Source organism: Aythya ferina (assembly GCF_964211825.1).
Source record: "Aythya ferina genome assembly, chromosome: 5".
NCBI lineage: Eukaryota > Metazoa > Chordata > Aves > Anseriformes > Anatidae > Aythya > Aythya ferina.
In genome coordinates this window covers 58,423,901-58,442,196 of record NC_140301.1, presented here as the reverse complement: position 1 = coordinate 58,442,196, position 18,296 = coordinate 58,423,901, and the positions used below count along the sequence as shown (strand labels likewise).

General features: G+C 44.7%; 2 protein-coding genes across 5 annotated transcripts in view; one reads left to right on the top strand and one right to left on the bottom strand.

Annotated features, from left to right (window-relative positions):
* Positions 1–17,141, bottom strand: part of LOC311438434 (uncharacterized protein) — a 46,220-nt gene extending 29,079 nt beyond the window's left edge. For 2 of the 4 annotated variants that reach the window (XR_014694090.1, XR_014694091.1), the window contains exons 1-3: positions 12,353–12,538; positions 11,371–11,555; positions 8,467–8,560 (exon numbers count right to left, since the gene is read on the bottom strand). Coding sequence is in view for 1 of the 4 variants with exons in the window: in XM_084522828.1 (XP_084378954.1) it covers positions 8,467–8,560; positions 8,776–8,918; positions 11,371–11,398 (265 nt within the window). In the remaining 3 variants the exon portion in view is untranslated. Of the gene's footprint in view, positions 1–2,871; positions 4,225–8,466; positions 8,561–8,775; positions 8,919–11,370; positions 11,556–12,352; positions 12,658–16,228 lie in introns of those variants that run through there. The other 2 variants (XM_084522828.1, XR_014694089.1) reach the window with 2 other exon arrangements.
* Positions 12,637–18,296, top strand: part of RHOJ (ras homolog family member J) — a 55,016-nt gene continuing 49,356 nt past the window's right edge. Inside the window, exon 1 of the mRNA XM_084522822.1 lies at positions 12,637–13,375. Coding sequence (XP_084378948.1) covers positions 13,198–13,375 — 178 coding nt within the window. The 5' untranslated portion in view covers positions 12,637–13,197. The remainder of the gene's footprint in view (positions 13,376–18,296) is intronic.

The following is an 18,296-nucleotide window of genomic DNA, read 5'->3' as shown; positions in this document are numbered from 1 at the left end:
AAGACAGAGTTTCCACTGAACAAACACTGCCACCAAATTGCATTAGGATAAGGAACCCTGAGGCAAAAGACCATGTGAAAACAAGGGTATAAGTCCACAAAAAAAGTAATACCAAACCTGCATGTGTCGTGGCCACCATCACAGTGTCTGACCCAAGTAAAAAACATGTGAGGTGTCCAAACATTACTATGAAAGAGTCTGCTCATGTCAGAAGTAAGTACAGCAGGAGTGAAGGGATCGCAAGAGCACTGAGAAGAGTTTTTAATGGAAACGAGAAAAGCTCACTTCAGAATTTGAAATAATTCTCCATCAGGTAATGAATGAAACATCCCTTCATTTTAAGTTAGTTCCCAGGTACAAGGCAGCGTCCCCTCAGGAACAGGGACGTTAGTGGAACTGAGCACAGGGATGTTACAAGTCTACGTGCCTGATCCCCACAGGGTGGGAGTTTTGATAGACCATGATAACAGAGTTTGGCAGCCCAAGGTGATATAAATACTACTTTTCAATTGTTCTGTTCCCACTTCAATCCTTTAATTTATTTATTTATTTTTAAACAAAGACTTGGAGGATTCAAACTGCAGTTTGCCTCTGAGGCTCAGTACAACCTTTGGAGCATATAAACCCACCATTTTCTGTCAGGTACAGCTGAGTGCTACAGCTCCCTGGTGAGTTGCTATGAAAACTAGTGTCAAATTAATAAAAGCCCTGGCAAAAAAATGTCAGAGGGTCAGACACTGCTCCATGTTTGGGGCTGTTAATTACAGAGCAGCAGGAGAGGCCGGGATGTCACTCTGCTCAGCAGCACTCAAACCAGAGAATGCCTTTACAGCTAGACATTGAGGTCAGCTGTGGAAAGAGACAGAGAAAGAGAAGCAAATAGCTTGATAGTGTTTAAAAGCCCAAATTTTCACCCTACACCATAAAAATGAAGCTGTGTGCATCCACAGTGGGACAGCTGTGAGCAGCTGCGTACTGCAAGGGGTCAGCTCGTGGCTATGTGAAGCTGCTGGCTTTATCAGCTCCGGTCTGCTCAGGCATAAACATGGTTTCTGTGCTCTGGAAGGCAGAGAGAAGACCTTCTCAGAAGTTTCAAACCCATGTTGATTCTGCTCTTCTCAAAACCATAAACTTGACAACTTCTTGGCTCCCAAACTGGCTTGTGTCAGCCAGGAGCCAAGGGACTTGCCAGCCAAGGAAATCCAGCCACAGGCAAGTGTCCAGCTCTGCACTTTGCCCCTTGGGGCAGAACAGCTGCAGCTGGTGTGAGCTGTGCAATGCAGCAAGTTCAAATCCAAATTCAAGCCTGGTTAATGAGGATGGTCTAAACATAGACAGGATGGAAGAGATGAACAAAGGAGAGGCCCCTGTGCCATCAAATTTTCCTTGTCTATATCCATACAGTCTTTGATACAGCTGAGTAGGGAAAGGGAATGTGCTTTTCCAAGACACATCTCTACTAAACATTTTCTGCTATGGAGAGGCTCAGAGGATATCCATCTTGAGCCCACAGGTTGTCTGCACTACAGCTGAGTAGCATCCAAAGGACAGTTTTAGCACCTCATGCTCAGTCCTTCCCAAATACTGAAGAGTGACAGATCCCACAGCAGGAAAATCCTGCAAACAAACAGCTTGCCTGGCCCTGGTCTTGCACTTGGAGCAACGTGCTGTAGGCACAGCACATGACTCAAAGGCATTTAACTGAGAAGATAACCACTGATTCATGAGTCAAGGGCATGGGCTGCTATTTCTAGCCATACCACTACATAACACGTGAGCTGGACAGCCCTTTCCTTTCTGGTTCCCTCCTGTCATTTGCACCTTTAGACTGCAAACACCATGGGGCTGGAGCTGCTGAGTTTCCCTGTATGCTTTTACAGTGCTTAATGTAACCTCTGTGGTCTTCTCAGCACTGCTGAATGCAAATCCTACATGCCAGCGCAAAGCCACCAGAGCAGGGACAGTAACAGGAGGACACTTAAACCAAGATACTATGCAAACTTTCAATGAAAGCACACACCAACCCTTTCCATGAGTTAAAAAGACTCAGCTAACTTTTTCCTTATTTCCACAAGCAGGCATTCACCCCAGTTCCATCAAAAGTAATGCAGGCAGTGACATGGTTGAGTGCTGAAAGGCTGTTGCTCTGCTATTCATGGCATGACAAGCTGCAGAAAGATCTGTCACATGAACCCACTCTCACACGATTTCCCAGTGGACTGTTTTCCTATGCCTGTTACCTCAGTGCAAATCTGGAAGAGAACTGAGAACTGAACCTGGTCAAAAAAGTTGGGAAGTCTCACGGGGACAGATTTTCTGAGGAGCTTAGCAGCTCTTTCTGTGGGAAAACCTACAAAGTAAGGTTTTCGGGTTTGGTTTTCACTTTTGCCAATAATTAAAATATGGCCCAAGATGGTCTAAATGAAATTGAGAGAGGCAAGAAGTGTCTGGTGGCAATCTGAGCTGCACTTCCAATCTGTTAAAAATTAATAATGCTCAAGACACTGGAGAATAAGGAAAGATGTGTAAGTACCATGCCATAATTCAGACACTTAGTGAACAGGTTTAAGTGAGACTTCTTATTTACCCAATAGCTAACACAGCAAAATTATTCTCACTGGCCATTTTGAAAGCAGATGAATCTCTGAAGATCTTATAGAGCAAAGATTAAAAATCACTGGAGCATTTCAAATTGTGTAATAGTAAGAAGCTGAAATGAAGAACCTTATTGCTGATGTTCATTTGCCACCAAAGGAGAGGGCTCTTACCTGTGACAGAGAGAAAGACATGACATTTTCCACGACTCAAGAGCTTTCCCTTCTCAGGTATAGGTGTGTGGCAGAAACAGAGAGGACAGGAAGGTTTGAAATGTTTTCTGAGGCCATCAGGTTTATTTGCAATTGTGTATCTAAACAGCACGTGCCCTGTGGGGCTCTCAGCTCAGCTCGTGACTGTGATGAAGGTTGGTGGGCTCGGGACTGAACATGGGAGCGTGATAGTATATCACAAGCTCTAAGGCCAAGGCATTAAAAATGAATTGGTCTGGAGGGTATGATTACGGAGTGGTTCCTGCAACACTGTGCTCTCAGGCTGCTTTGATGCTTGAGCTGAAAAAGAAAAAGGAAGGCTTCACAGCTGGGTCCCCTGACAACAGCCAGTGCACCATATGGTCACAGGGCTCAGATGAGCACAGCAGGCCCAGAGCTTTGGGAAAAGCATTTCCAAGAAAAAAATCCTACTGGGTGATGCCTACTGAGAGCAGGCTGTGTCTTCAGATTGCCTGCATTAGTTAAAGCACGTAATATGGGGTTGTTCTCCTCCTGTCAATGATGAGTAAAGTCCATCAAAGAAGTCTGAAGCTTAAATTACAGATGCTTATCAGCTGCTTGCTGTTTTTAAGTTAGTTCCTCTAATGTTTTGCTTCACATGTTAAATAAACCCATTTGTTTCAAGGCGTCTGTTCATATCCACACAGCACTGATCACAGCCCTCTGGAGAAAGGATGCAGAGGCCTCTGCCCAAAAGCTGCTGCCACAGGCAAGGAAGAGAAGTTACACGTTTCCCAGAATATCTGAAAACATAGAGTTCATCCCCAACATAAGCCAAAGAGATAGGTCAGATGCTTGCCATTCAAAAATCAGAGAGACAAGACTAAAAAAGATGATGGATCCCCCTCACCACCTCCTAGACATTACTCACTGCTGTAACAACCAGCAACCTGTATTTGACTGTTACCAAATATGTCATGAAGACAGCAAAAAAAATATGTTGAAGTCAAACTGAGTCAATAACAGTTCACTGGTAACCGATCCCCATATTACTCGCTAAAGCTGCAGTTTACAGCATATTTGTTTTGAAAGAAATGATGATAAACGCAAGAACCTAATGTCATGATTTCTTGCGTGACTGGAGGACTCTGCACAAGTTCTTGAAATATGCTGCAGTTCCAGTCCTTAGAGATGCATGTGGAGAGAGGCATACAAAATATAGGTATGTACTTCATTTTGCTTCACAACAGAGAGGAGCCTCAAGCGCGGTCTATCTGATCACAGAATCACAGACTGGGTGAGGTTGGAAGGGACCTGTGGAGGTCATCTTGTTCAACCCCTCTCCTCAAGCAGGGTCACCTACAGCCAGTTGTCCAGGTCTATGTCCAGATGTTTTTTTGAAGATCTCCAAGGATGGAGACTCCATAACCTCTCGGGTGCATTACAGGACCTTTGGCTGCAAAAAAGTCAAACCAAATTTGAAATTCTCATGAGTCACTTTTGCCTATTAAATCACCATTACAGAATACATTTTCACGAAGACAGCGTGGCTTCAAATGCTGCTGATCCGAGGAAAACAATCCACAGGGATTCCTGCCACTTAATAGCATACACCGAAAGCAAACCCAGACAGCTCTGAGATGGTGGCAAATGTGCAGCCAGGCTCATTTTATACAAATGTGCCACAGTGGGAGCACAGGGAGCAGGGAAAGGAAATTCTGGCCCTTAGGAACTTGGTACCATATTGCAGAATTTAGCAGTCACAGTTCCCCAATGACACACTATGCCTAAATTTCACAAATGGCCATCGTTGAATAAGCAGTGCTTCCTAATGAAAAATCTCAGTGCCCTCTTGGCAGAGGAATAAGCCACATGACAGTGAGAAAGAGGTGGCACAGATGGGTGAAAAAGTTTCTAAATCAGCATGAAAGAGCCAGGAACATCTACCATGGCATGTCTGCTCTGCAACCCATAGCTGTGACTGCAGCTTATGACACACACACAAGCCAAATATGTTATCACAGGTACATTGACAGCTGTATCAACTGCAGCAAAAACTCTGCCAAGCATAACAAATCCTGCATAGACCTCTTGGGAAGTACTGGGGACACACACTTTACAGAGCACAGGGACACACTGCCATGGCATGAGCTCAGGGAGCCCAGGCTGTGGCCTTCAAGCTAGGTACAATTCATACACCGTAATGTGGTCCTCATGGTGGAGAGGGACTGAGCCACCAGGACCTGCTAAGGGTGGCAGCACCTGGTGGCCCCCTCTGTGGTGAGCTCTGGGGAGTCATTCCAGCTGCTCCCCAAAGCCCTTATTTATCCCTTCCCAGCACCCCAAGGTACTTTATATGTGTCTAATGGCTTCTGGCCACAAGAAGATCTCGGTGTACAGTCCATTAGGGCAGAAAGCTTACCAGCTACTGAGCAGAACTACCAGCTACCACTTCCCCCAAATGCTTTGAGACCTCTTTCCCCAAGTGGTGAGCTACCAAATACAGCTCCTGCATTTGCTGTGGCCGCAAAAACTGTCTGTGAGTAGCCAGCAGGCACAGCAAATTAAGATTTTTCTCCCTCTGCCTTCCAGTATACCTTCGGGTACCTGTAGGTCCCAAGGCCTTGCTTTAATGCTCTGACCTTTGGCCTCATGCAATTTCATGCACAAGTTTCTGCAGCTTGGGTAGGATGCACGTGTTCCTCATTTGTTTTAGCAACACACCCTAATTCTGCTGGAGAAAGAGCACAATTGGGTGATACAAACCCAATTGCTACAAAAGGGAGAAAAAAAAAAAAAAAGTCCCCTGCTGCTGTCAGCTCTCCTCCCATCACTCTGTCACTGATGGAAAGCTGGGTTGTCCTGAGAGAGAGTTAGAGAAGTTCAGCCCACAGAAATACAACATGAAGGAAAACAACATATACCTGGAACAGTTTTTGCCTTTAACAAGCTCACTGTGAGGTCTGACCAAATGCTTTCTTGGTGACAGCCAGAAAATAGGTTGGTTTAGCTCTGCCACAGACACACACCCCTCACATGCTGCAGGAGTTGCTCTCTGCTCTGAAGGTTAGCAGTAAAAAAACAAAACAAAACAAAACAAAAAAAACACACACACACACACAAAAAAAAAAAAAAAAAAAAAAAATAGGAAGCATTTCTCTTTCCTGTTTTACACATGAGGTAAGGGCATGGCTTAAATGATCCACTCCACTTATGCATGTCTGAGCAGTGGGTTTGGAAATGGGTCCCTGGATCTCATTGCAGTGCCTTTGCCACAACGCTGTGCTCAGGATAGGCTCAGTAAGGAGACACAGTGGAGAAAAAGCCCATCACAATCTTGCTAGACCTTCGTTTTCCACCTTGGTCCTTGTCCCATCTGCGTGCTCCTGAAATGTGGAGGCAGCGCCAGCCTCCTGCTAATTTTTGAGTGGAGAAAGATCCCTTGAAGCACAAAAGCATATCCCCTCCCTGGAAGCAGCCTGCTCCCTTCTTTCCAAGAGAGTAAAAACTCTGCATGAATGTTTTATGAATCAGCTGTGTGCTCATTCCGATGATAAAGCCAGCTTGGCAATCCGGCCTGAAAGGGGGAAGCTGAAAACCTACAGATTCCAACTGGCATGTTTTTAGACGTGAATGTTTTCTCCCCATTGGAAACATAACTTTCAGTCACATCTAACTTGGGGAGCTTTCTCTGCTTCTAAAGAAATTGCGGATTATGTCCCAAGCATTACTCACAAGTGAACAAAATAGATTTGTCCCTTTAATGACTTCACTGCATACACGTATGCACTCTGCTAACTGGTCGCAATTTGGGGCCCTTGGTGCAGTTTGATTTCCTGATTGCAGGCCTTTTACTTTCTCAGCAGTCCATCATATGCAGTTGCAAATGATATTTTAAGGTACAGAAGAGGCATAGATGAGGTTCCTTCTTGTTTAACCTCCTGCTGTATTGCTCAACCTAAAATAAATGTAATTTAGAAAAGGATCCTCTACAGAAAACACCATAGGTAGGTAGGAAGAAAATGCCTAACGTGTTTTGCTTTTGTTTTCTTGCTCTGTTGATCCCAGGCTGAACACATACTTAAGTCCAGTTCTCCCAACTGTCATATGGAGAGGAGTAAATGGATTTTTTTCAGACATCAGCCCTACTTGAGGGAGAGGGAAGGGGAGGGGAAGACTTAAAAAAGCTATATGAAATAGCCATGGAAGACAGATACTAGACAGGAGAGAAGGCAGAGGTGACAGCCAACAATTTTCTAGAAGGAAGTGAGAGAACCCTGATGCAAATGGAGGGATGCACCAGACCACCAGATGCATATATTCCACCATCCAGAGGGTACTTTCACACCTCCAAGGAAAACTGACCCCCAGGGTCCAAATATACCTATATATAAATATAGGTATATATATATACCTATATACCTATATATATATATATACACATATATGTATATATATGTATATATATATACATATATATATACATATATATATATACATATATATACATATGTATATATATTTTTATATATATATATGTATATATAGGTATATAGGTATATATATATACCTAATACATCCAAATATACCTATAAACAGAACAGCTGGAAATACAGCCACTGGACAAGTACCGTCAGCTTCATGGATGGGTAACACAGCACTATCTACAGTCAGTGATGCAGAAAGAACTGTAAATTAACAAGCTGATCATCATCTTTCCTAGCTGAAAATAATCCCTCCATCCCTCCCGTCATAAACCCACAAATACACCATGTTGCAGGTCTCATTAGATAGCAGCTGTTTTTTGGAAACAAGTTCGGCGATGAGGGTACTCTGATGAGCAGGACATGAATCATCCTTTGCTTGACCTCATATCCCCAAAGTCATTTGTTTTATAAGCTCCTCATTCCAAAGGGAAACCCAATGACACTAATTATATCCATGGCAGCAGCATGAAACAGGAGACTCCCTGCTGCTGGTGTGGACCACCACGGTGGTGGTGATGGTGGCAGCATGACTGATGGCGTGTGATGGCTGTAAAGAGGCCTGCTCTCACTCAACAAGCCTCAAAGCCGAACCTCAGCACCTACCCGTTCAGCAAACTGCCTCTAAAAATGCTTCACGCAGAGTGCTTCCATCCCCACTGTGGTCAATGCTAAATTGTTATTTTTTCCTCCCTTTTTTACTGCTTCTGCTTTTCAACATATCAAATTCACTTGAGGTCTCAACGACCATTTCACCAGGGTGGGAGGCTGATGGATGGGGCTGCCAGCAAGAAAGGGGAACAGAGGCTGGAGGGAATAAAGATAAAATGCCTTCATTTCAATTTTTCTTGCCGCATTGTGGAGGCACATCCAGACAACCCAAGAATAAAGAGGAACAACCCCAAGCCTACTCTATCTAGGACTAGGGGTCCAGGAGGCTCCCCTGAGAGTGTGGTGACTACAGGGATGCTTAAAGTATTGATTTCATTTAACTGCAAGAGTCTGGCTCTTACCATCTCACAGTCCAGAAAAGGTGCAGAATCTGACCTGGCTTTGAACTGCACAGTGATAATTAAGCTCAGTATGGTTCTGCTATGCTCAGTCTGATACCAATACAATCCCTGTCCCCCCTCACCCCCCCCAAAAAAAAGAAAAACCCTCTGACAATCCAACAGATTGGACAAAGAAAAAGTAAAAAAAAAAGTGAGATTTACCTGAAGTCAATTTACAGTTCAGCAGCAGTGCCAGAAACTTCATTCCCACGTCAGCGCTGGTAGGTGGAAGGAGGGAGGATGGATGAGGCCGTTTCTAGCAACAAGAGGTGGGGAGAAAAGCTTAATGGTACTGCAGTCGCCTTCAAAATCCCCCAGCCCATAGAGCTGCCTCCTATGGGTGAGAATGTAGGGACAGATCTGTTCTGTTTAGGCCAAGAAGGGATGATGCAGGGGAGGAATAAGGAGGGCAAGGCCTAATGAAAGATGAGATGAGGAAAATAGTTAACGGAGAAAATTCCTCTAACTTACAAGCTTTAAGCTCATAAAATTGCATAAAGAAAGATGACAGGAGGCACTGGGGAAAAATGTGGCAGTGGCAGATTTGGTTAGGGAAAGAGCTGGAAGAGCACAATACAGCTCTTTTTCTTTTTTCTTTTTCTCCCTCTGAAAGCCTGCAGAGAAATAGAGAATGGATTTAATTGGCAAACATACTGCTCACTGCAGAGCTAATTAACAAATTTGCAAGTCCTTCACCTCCCACAGATCTCACCAAAATTCCTCTCACAGGCCTTGAACTCGCTGATCCCTGAGGAAGCAGCTGCAGGGACTGTCCTGTCAGACCTGTGCTGATGAAGATGAAGCTGATGCTTCCACACAGACGTGTGGGAATTGGACATACTATGCAGTCCCAGGAACAGATCTGCAGCCAGTTAATTTGTTAATTAACAAAAGGTCAGAAGCGCTTCAACTAGAGCAGAGCTCTTTGCTTGAGAATCTTTGCTAGCTAGTGCCTCAGGTGACAGCTTTGCTCCCCCGTGCTAGTAACATCTGCCTATATCTATTATGGTCTTCTTTAGCCTCCCTTCTTGCCATGATGATCTTGGCTAGAGGCTTGTAAAATGAGTGGGATGAAAATTGGGTTGGATAGCTGAGAACCACACGGAGCAAAGCAAGCTTTCCAAGCATTCAGACTAGTTGGGCTCACTGTTTTACTTCAGGCACGTCTTGTCAAACTTCGTGGCTTGAAACCAGCCTGCTCTTATTGGATTTGTAAGATGGGAAGGACTGAGATCTTGTGAGAAAAGCTGGCCGTTTCTAACTTGATTAGTGAAAGAGCAAAAAAGCCCTGGATCCAGATTGAATCACAAGACCTGAGTTTTGCTGATCATTACCAATAACCCTATGACTTCCACTCTGGGGCTTGTAGGCAGCTCTGCAGAAGCAGTTTAAGGGTAGCTGAAAATTGCACTGCAACTGCACAAGGGTCAGGTTAACCTAAAGCACTGCCACTTGCAATTTACAGGTTAAGAAATCTCTTGTTAGACATAGCAGGATTGCCTCAAACTTTGCTAGGCTTATAGACAAGAGGACTGGGCTGTTGATTCACACAGCAAAGTCAGTGCCAACTTTGCAATATACAATCCCAGGTTGCAGAGGGGTTAATGTTGTCTCAGCCTCCTGAGAGAGAAGTATAAACCAATGTGATTATATGTTCTTGCAACTAAACCAGCTCTTAAGATGTTTTGGTCCAGCTGATCTGAATGGTGCCAAACCACGTTAAAGTAACGAGGTTAAAGAAAACATGCTTCTGGCCCCTTCTTTTATAACTTTATCATAACTCCACTAGAGCTATACATATCATCTGTGTAGGTAAGGCGAAATTGTAACACTGAATTTAAGAGCCTTATGGGCAAGATGTCAACTTTCCTTACCTTCCAGATAAACTAATTTTGTTGCCTCTCCCAGGAAAGCCATTAGGTAGAGTCTAATGAGTGGCTAGGTTTCCATTAAGCATGCTAAGGGATGTAGTTCTTTTATTGATGCATCTTACCCCACAAGGTACCTATACATAAGAACCTGGAATTGGAGGAGTCTACAAAAACCCTCCAGTTCAGCCCCTCAATACAGTAAGAACCACAAAAGCTAACCCCTTTAAGCAATTTTAAAAGACCCTTTAAAAAAAGGTGGGGAGGAAAATGAAGTTTTCCTTCATTTTTTAAGCCTCCAGAGAAACCACAAAGGAATTCCACTGTTCAGCCTCTTGCAGAAAAATGGAAGTGGACACAGTTGTGCTGAGACTGCCCAGCTTTATGGTCAAGGCAACACAACCCTGTTGAGTGTGGTGGAATGAACTGTGCGTATTTTGTTGTAGGCCTAAACCTGGCCTAACTAGCGTTAAGGCTTGCCTTAGCTAAAGCCATGGTTGGTGTTGGAAAAGCTTGCAGCTAAATTATGCCTGTGTAAAATGGGAAGTGAGTTAGTTGTTTTTTTCTGTCTGATAGAGGTAATGGGGAACTGAACCATGAATTATTGGATTTTTTATTTTTTGCTTCCTCGGGCTCTGCGGTTACCTTGCAACAGCATATGCTTACTCATGGGTTTTGCAAATTTATCCAACAAGGTCAGTGGGTTGGTAAGCAAAGGCACAGAGAGCATCAGTGCACCAACCCAGCCATGTAATAACTAAACAGAGGCACAAGCTTAGACTTTGCCCCAGCTGCAGCAGGAAGTTTAAAGATCAAAATCCTGTAACACTAGAGCCCCCCCAGGATGACCCAGATGTGCTGCTGGTGGTGGAAATGATCAATAGAGTGACTGTTTGGACAATGGGGCACTGGGTGCCTACAGCTCACAAGTTTTGGGGGTAAACCTCAGCTTTTGGTTGTAGTTTTGAAGTTAAAAGGATGCAACCCAAACTCCTAACTGGGGGTAATCCTGCAGTGATGATTGTGACAATAGGTATGGTGCTGGGTTTAACAGTACCTCTGAAGATCCCTCTTGTCAACAGAGAGGAGGTTGAGGAGAAGAAAATGAACATGGGGCAGGTTGCATAAATTACTGAATGACTAAGATGCCTGTTAAGAGCAGGCAGAGACCTGGGGCTATCCAGGTAAAGAAACAAACCTTGTTCAACCTTGTTCCCTTGTTTCATCCATTAAGCACCTCCTGGGGAAGGTGTTGAAAGCCTGGTCCATCATGCTGCCAGGTCACTGAAGAGCTCAGGGATGGGACTGGGCCTGTCCAGGCAAGACTGCGGGTGGGTCTGCTGAGCCCCCTTCAGTGCAGACATTGAAGAACACAGCCTGGGGCTAGGAAGGTTCATTATTAGCATTGTGTTGGTCTTTACGCTTCCAGGTGTGTGTCACTCAGCAGCTGTGCGAGCTTTGGGGCATTTCCTTCTAAGCAGGCATGAGCAAGGCAGGGGAAGCCTGTAGCGCTGGTGCGCTTCCCTGTGGAGCCCCAGCGGGGGCTTGTTTCCCCCTTTCAAAGCCTTTTAATCTTATGGAAGGGAAACGCGGCCAGCAGGATGTGCCGAGCCGCTGGACTAGGCTTTATGTCAATGCCTGGCTCATTTCTGCTGGAAACTCCAAAATCTTTCCTGTGGAAGGAGCAGGGAGTTTGGCCCTTCACGTTGCCCACATATAGACTGCTATATATTTAAATTGAGAGAAGACAGGAGGCACATGAAGTGCCAGAACAAAACTGAGATTGGAGAGGGGGGGGGGGGTAGGGATCGTACAGTTCAAAGCTGTTTTTTCCACAGAATGCTATGGGGAGTTATATATATATATATATATAAATACACACACATTTTAATTCATGTAACTTTATTTCTTTTAGCTCTCTGTGTTTACAAAGCTACACTGGGGCAGGGGGGTGGGGAGGAGGAATCCCTCTTTTTCTTATTTGGGAAAACGAGGGGGAACATAAGGGATACTTTCTGAGTGCCCAACTTGAAAAATCAATGATTTATTATTCTGAACCAAGTTTTCTAAAGAGCTATAGACACAGAGCAAGTTCACATTCAACTCTACCTACCCTCTATACCTCCTGCCTGCTTTTCCACCTCCCCCCCTTCTCCTTCCCAATGTACGAAAATACCGACCCCGGGATCAGCAGGGATCACTCCCGGGAAGATCAGAGCCGACACCACCAAGGCAGCAGCGGGGCTCCCAGCCTCGCCATACCCTGCACAGCCACGGAGGTCCAATGCCTCTCCAAAATCCTCCTTGTCCGAATCAGTGCCGGCAGCCCGGAGAGCAGCCTGAGCGCGGGATGGAGCAGGAAGCCTAAAAACTTCGGTCTGCAGAGAGACCTCTAGTGTTTTTCTTTCTCCATGTCCTGGCAGAGTTCCTCCAAAGTACAAATACACACAGAGCTCCCATTGTTTGCAGCCCTTCACAAGCCCACTGATCCTAATATGGAATTCAGCAGGAAACCCATGATTTCCTGACACACAGCAAGCTGGAGAAAGAAAGGAAAAACTCCATTAAAACCCTCCAGACTCTCCTCCATGTTAGAAATGAAATGGAAAATGGAGTGGATTTAACAGGAATCCCTGATTCCTGCGGCCAGGCTGGAGGAAGGGAGTCGCGACTCAAAGCCGCAGGCTGCTGATATTTTTTAAGTCGCAATAAATACCGAGAACTCTGGGGCAGGATGAGGATTTCCTGACTCGGATGAACAAGAAAGGACAGATTTTTGCAATATTCCTCTGCTTATATTTAATTTATTCACCTCGATGATTCTCTTGACTGCTCTGGTAATTGTTAGAAGCGGCTGTGACAGCCTGGAAACATTAGTATGATTTCCTGAGTTTGAGATTCCTCCCCCCCACACCACCACCACTACTCCAAACTCAGGAAAAGTCAATACAATCGCACTTCATTTTTCCTTCATGTGCACTTGGAAGTCCTGGGAGCAGCAAGAGCAGCGGCGGCAGCAGCAAGAATGAACTGCAAGGAAGAAGATGACAACTGCACTGACGGGAGCAGCAATAACCCCAAGAAGATGTTAAAATGCGTGGTGGTTGGGGATGGCGCGGTTGGGAAAACCTGTTTGCTGATGAGCTATGCCAACGACGCCTTCCCTGAGGAGTACGTGCCCACCGTGTTTGACCACTACGCAGGTAAGGAAGGGCTTTAAAAGGAATTTTAATGGGGAGCTGCAGGAGGGCCAGGTGGGAGGTAAGGGAAGATCAGGGATGGTTCGGAGGCGATGCACGGGTTACTTCTCATCCAGGAATGTGATCCAGGCCTCGATGGTGGCCAGAGAGCTTGGATGGTAGTTCATACAATTGGGGCAACGTGGGATTTATGCAGAGAACTTATTTGTTTGCTTCTGATTTTTAGTTTGTTTTCAGCAAGTAAGAAGCATTAGGGATGCAATTAAATGCACTGGGTTTTGGGGACAACAAATGTAATTCAGCCTCTGTCAAGTTATATTCAGCTGCTTGGTTTGGTGTTTTTTTCAATTCTGAAGTTCTGAACTTTGCAGGCTGCAGTTATGGTGAAGATTATATATATATGTATACATAAAATATACATTGTTGGTGATAAATTACATAAATTACAATATTTATGTCCTATTTAAGGAGTAATCTTTGAGAAAATCAGCATATCTCTGAGTGCTGTCAGAATATAGCTCTCAGGGAGATTTTTTTACTCCATCTATAAATAGAATTTAATATTGTAACTTGACAGTGGAGAAAGCAGAAGCGGTGATTGGTTTGAGTACTTTATGCTGAGGGAATTTTTAGTGTAAGAAAAAAAAATATGAACATAACAGAGATCACAGATGATGTTGACTGCATCAGTGTGCAGAACAGACCCACAGATTAAGCACAATATTCACAGGCCTCTATCTGTAGCAATTACTTTACCCAGCTGTGTCCAAAGTTACCACACAGCTGTTGTGGCAGGCTAAAACTGTTGCTCAAACTCCTGCTTAAATTTTCCTATCCCAGATTCTGTTGTTTTTCTTATCTCACTGCTCCTTTGACTTATGGTTGTTGTTGTTTTTAAGATCCCCCCTGAAAACAGACTTTAGAAGCACTGCAGAACTGCTGCTTATCTCGCAGCAGCAGTTGGAGTTTCCCTCATTCTCTCTCCACCTCCTTAAAAACTGAATTTTCATGGCGTGGCTTATCATAGATTTGGTGTTCTGTAATGGGAAAATCTCTGTTTTCATTCTGGCTTTGTGTCAGGTTTAGCAGATGAACTGGCCAAACAAGAAAGCTGTGTAATTGCAGAATCTGATCCATGGAAATGTGAAGACCTTTTCCTCCACAAGAGTGGGCAGCATCACTTCTAATGCAAGCAACACTCTCTTTTCTCTATTATTACCACCAGATAGACTGAACAACCATTTTAGAAAAAAAATCTTTACCCAAACGAGATATATGAAATAATATTTTATGGTGTAAATAAGTATTTCCGCAAGGCACAAATACTATGCAAGGCTGCACAGATTTCTGTCTTATATTGTGATAGCACCCACTTACTTTCCTGTGATAAGCTGAGGTCTGCTTGTCCCTTACAGCCTTGCTCTCCAGCAATACGCTGGCTCCAGCGCCCACCACCCTCTGCTCTCTGCCAAGCCCTGCAAATGCCTCTGCGTATGGAGAAACCCAAATGCTAGCTGGCACTGGACCGCGTATATGTTGATCTGTGGGCTGAGTGGCCTTGGTGTGAGGATGAGAGCACAAGTGTGTGTGCATAGGGGCTGCGCACACCCAGGTGCTGATGCCAGCCACTCAGGCTGGCACTTGGTGGGGCACCAGGCTCTTCCCTACCAGGTCACTTGCAGGGATGTCTCTTAATTCATCTCCTCTCTGTCAGAAGTGGTAGAAATTGCCCGTGGGCTCCAAAATCACTGAGGGAGAGGAGGGCTAAGAGAAGGACAGGAAGATGAAGAGTGTCACTCTATAATCCTAATTTCCTTAGGACACCAGTTAAAAGCAGTAGGCAGGCACATTTAAGCCAATCTACTTTTTCAGGCTTTGAAGATTTAGACTTGTAAAGTATCTCCAGCTATTCTTGTTTGCCTTTTAAACTATTATAGCACATAAATGTAAACTAAAAATGTTTTTAATGACAAAGTTCAGAGAGATAAGGGAAAATATAGCTCTGTACATTAACATGCTATTTTGAGACTTTGTCCCGTGCCAGTGGTCAAAACTAACACTGGTCAAAAATGGAATTTCATTTCTGGGAGAAATCCCATCATTTATTATACTTATCTCACTACAAAGCAGCACACAAAACTGAGCAATAGAAATGGCTTTTGGAGCAGAGTACCAGAAAAAAACCTTCACTCATATAACATAAAGACATTATGTGGCATAAAATATAACATAACCCACTAAAATACTTTAATATACTGTGTATACTGAGAGGAAAGAGCTCACTTAGGCTCAGACTTACCTCTAAGCTCACAGCTTTTAGGATACTCTGTGGCAATGGACCCTTCTACCCCTCCCCACGTGGCAGCCCACGGCCACAAGGAGAGGTGGCGTGGTGTTAACATGGGCATGGCAGTACCACCACAGCATGCAGAAAGGTTTTGCACATAGACAGATCCTGGAGAGCAGTCAAAGCTCTGGAAAAATCACGTTGAAATTTATCTTGCCACATGGCTTGGTCTGCCCGTGCCCTTGCCCCTGTCAAAACCAACCATTTTGACCTACCCAAACAAGCTGAAACCAATTTCAGCTGGTCTGTGTTGAAAATGCTCATAAGCAATTAATTGCAGCAGGTTTTTTGCAAAGCTGCACTTTCCATTGAAGGTTTTTCACCCAGGCATTATTAGCAGCAGTGGTGTGTTAGCAAGTGCTTCGTCTTGCCTCACCAGGTCACAGCCTGGTTGTGAGTCCCAGGGCATTTACAAATTTCCTTCTTTCTAATGGAAAAAGTAGCGGGAGGGGGGGGGAAAGGCATTAAAAACTGAGGATTCCAATTGTGATCTCAGAGCAGTTTCTCACCACCGCGACTCCAGCGACTCGGGGGAGACAGTGATGCTATCCAGCCCAGAATTGGGAAGAGCTCCAGATGCACCGCTGTCATGGCCAAGGCATTAACCGTTCACCGCCCCGCAGCACCAGCTGCATCTACTTGCCCTGCTCCATTGCATCTTGTCAGCCTCAGACCTGGGGCAGCTTTTCAACAGCACGAAGCAGATAAGCACACCAACAAGGTGTCCCTGAGGAAGCAACCAGCATTTCAAAGGGCTGACCTCCAACTGGTATTAAATCTGCATGGTACTTAGCCTTGCATATGAGAGGTCTTGAAACCACTTTATAAAATTTGGACTCACCCTGCCTCTAAGAAAATCAAAGGCAATGCGTGGATTTCACCCAGGGAAGGAACAGGCTTCCTGCAGACAGGCTCGGATACGGCACTGCCTGGGACGAAAGGCTGTTGGCGTTTCACCATGTACACAGCTGCACTGTACAAAAGTCCAAACCAGTTATTAGCTCCACACCACTAATATTCTGCCACAGATTTCACCCACAGTCCACAAAAATGAATTTGTTCAGGGCCTGTTGCCAGGGCTGGGATGTGATGGATATAGAGCAGGGTCAGAGGTAATGCCAGACAGATGGGGAAGGCGAACTTGTTATTTGGATACAAAACTGGGCTCTTTTGTTGGATGCGAGGAAGTTTATGATTCTGTTTATTTCTCTAGGCATTTTGAAGAGGTTTTGCTGGAGGCCAGAACCCTGAGTAGGTTTTCTTACCTTTGGTGAAAATCCAAGTCCCACACCAAAAGGGTTTAGCCACAAGGTAAATGGCTGTTTCTAGGGCAGGCGAACCAAAGTGCAATCCCAGTGACAAACAGGATATTACGGGCCATAGCTGTAACAATGGGGACTGTTTGGATAGTGAGTAGATGCTTTAACATGCTGCTTCCATTCTGTCCTTCCAACATCAAACGCCGTTTTTCCGTGAGCAAAGGTCTCTCAGCCAGGGTGACTTGTATTGTGTCTAACTATATGAAATTATAGATGTTTAATTAGGGCTGAGGTTGTACTAAAAAGATCCATTAATTACTAGCCAAGCTGGTTTGATAGTGCCAAAATGAACAGGGTCATTCTGTGGAAGGCAGACAGGAGATGTGTTATCTTTTTTACTTAGGCAGCCACTGAGCATCTTGTTTGATACTCATGAACTTTAAAAAGCCAGCAATTTTTAGCATGAAATGTATTCACCCCAGAATTTTTACTCAGAAATGCATTTGTTTTTCTATATGCAAACCCTCAGTTGACTGGGGGGGCTATACCAACCCCTGAGCCTAACTCAGCCCCCTCTGCAACCAGAGGACTCACTAGGTGGTTAGTCTAGGGAGGACATCTCAAACCATCTGGTTTAGGGACTGCACACAGGTGAATGCCAGACAAATAGTTTTAGGAAACAAAGGTGTATCTTTGGCAAATGAGAGAGAGGTCAGCCCCTCTGAAGGAGGGCTGCAAACATGTGCGCTAGAGACTTGTGGATGGCATAAATATGTCCCTCCTTCCCTCATGTGTCGGCACAAACCGACAAACATTTATAAATAGTGAATCCATTTGAAAAAAATTAGCAGTGGCATGTGATCAGCTAATGAATAGCATACAGAATAGTTCAGCCATGACTGAAGCTCCGTAAATTAAAAGCAATATAGAAGAAAACAACTATTAATTACTGTTAGGAGCCAGGCTCTTTGTACTTCAGTGTGCACTCTTAAAGTAGTGGGGCTGACCAAGCACTGAATGGGGCTGAAGCGCTCACTGGTGTTGCAGAGCAGAAAACCCACCCTTGCTGACCAGCAAAGGCACATGGCAAGGGAGAGAGTTTGAGAGTTTTGCTCCAGCATTTTTACTAGCATAGGAGCAGTACTATCGCTCTTGCCCAGAAGAGTCAGCATGTGCCTATGCAAATCCACAAATCCATTATATGCTGCCCATATGCCACAGCACTGACACAAATCGCTGCTCCTGTCCTGCCGTGAAAGAGAGCAGCTTGCAGTGGGCACCCTGGGTCCTGGTGCAGGCAGGAGCACCCAAGGGAGAC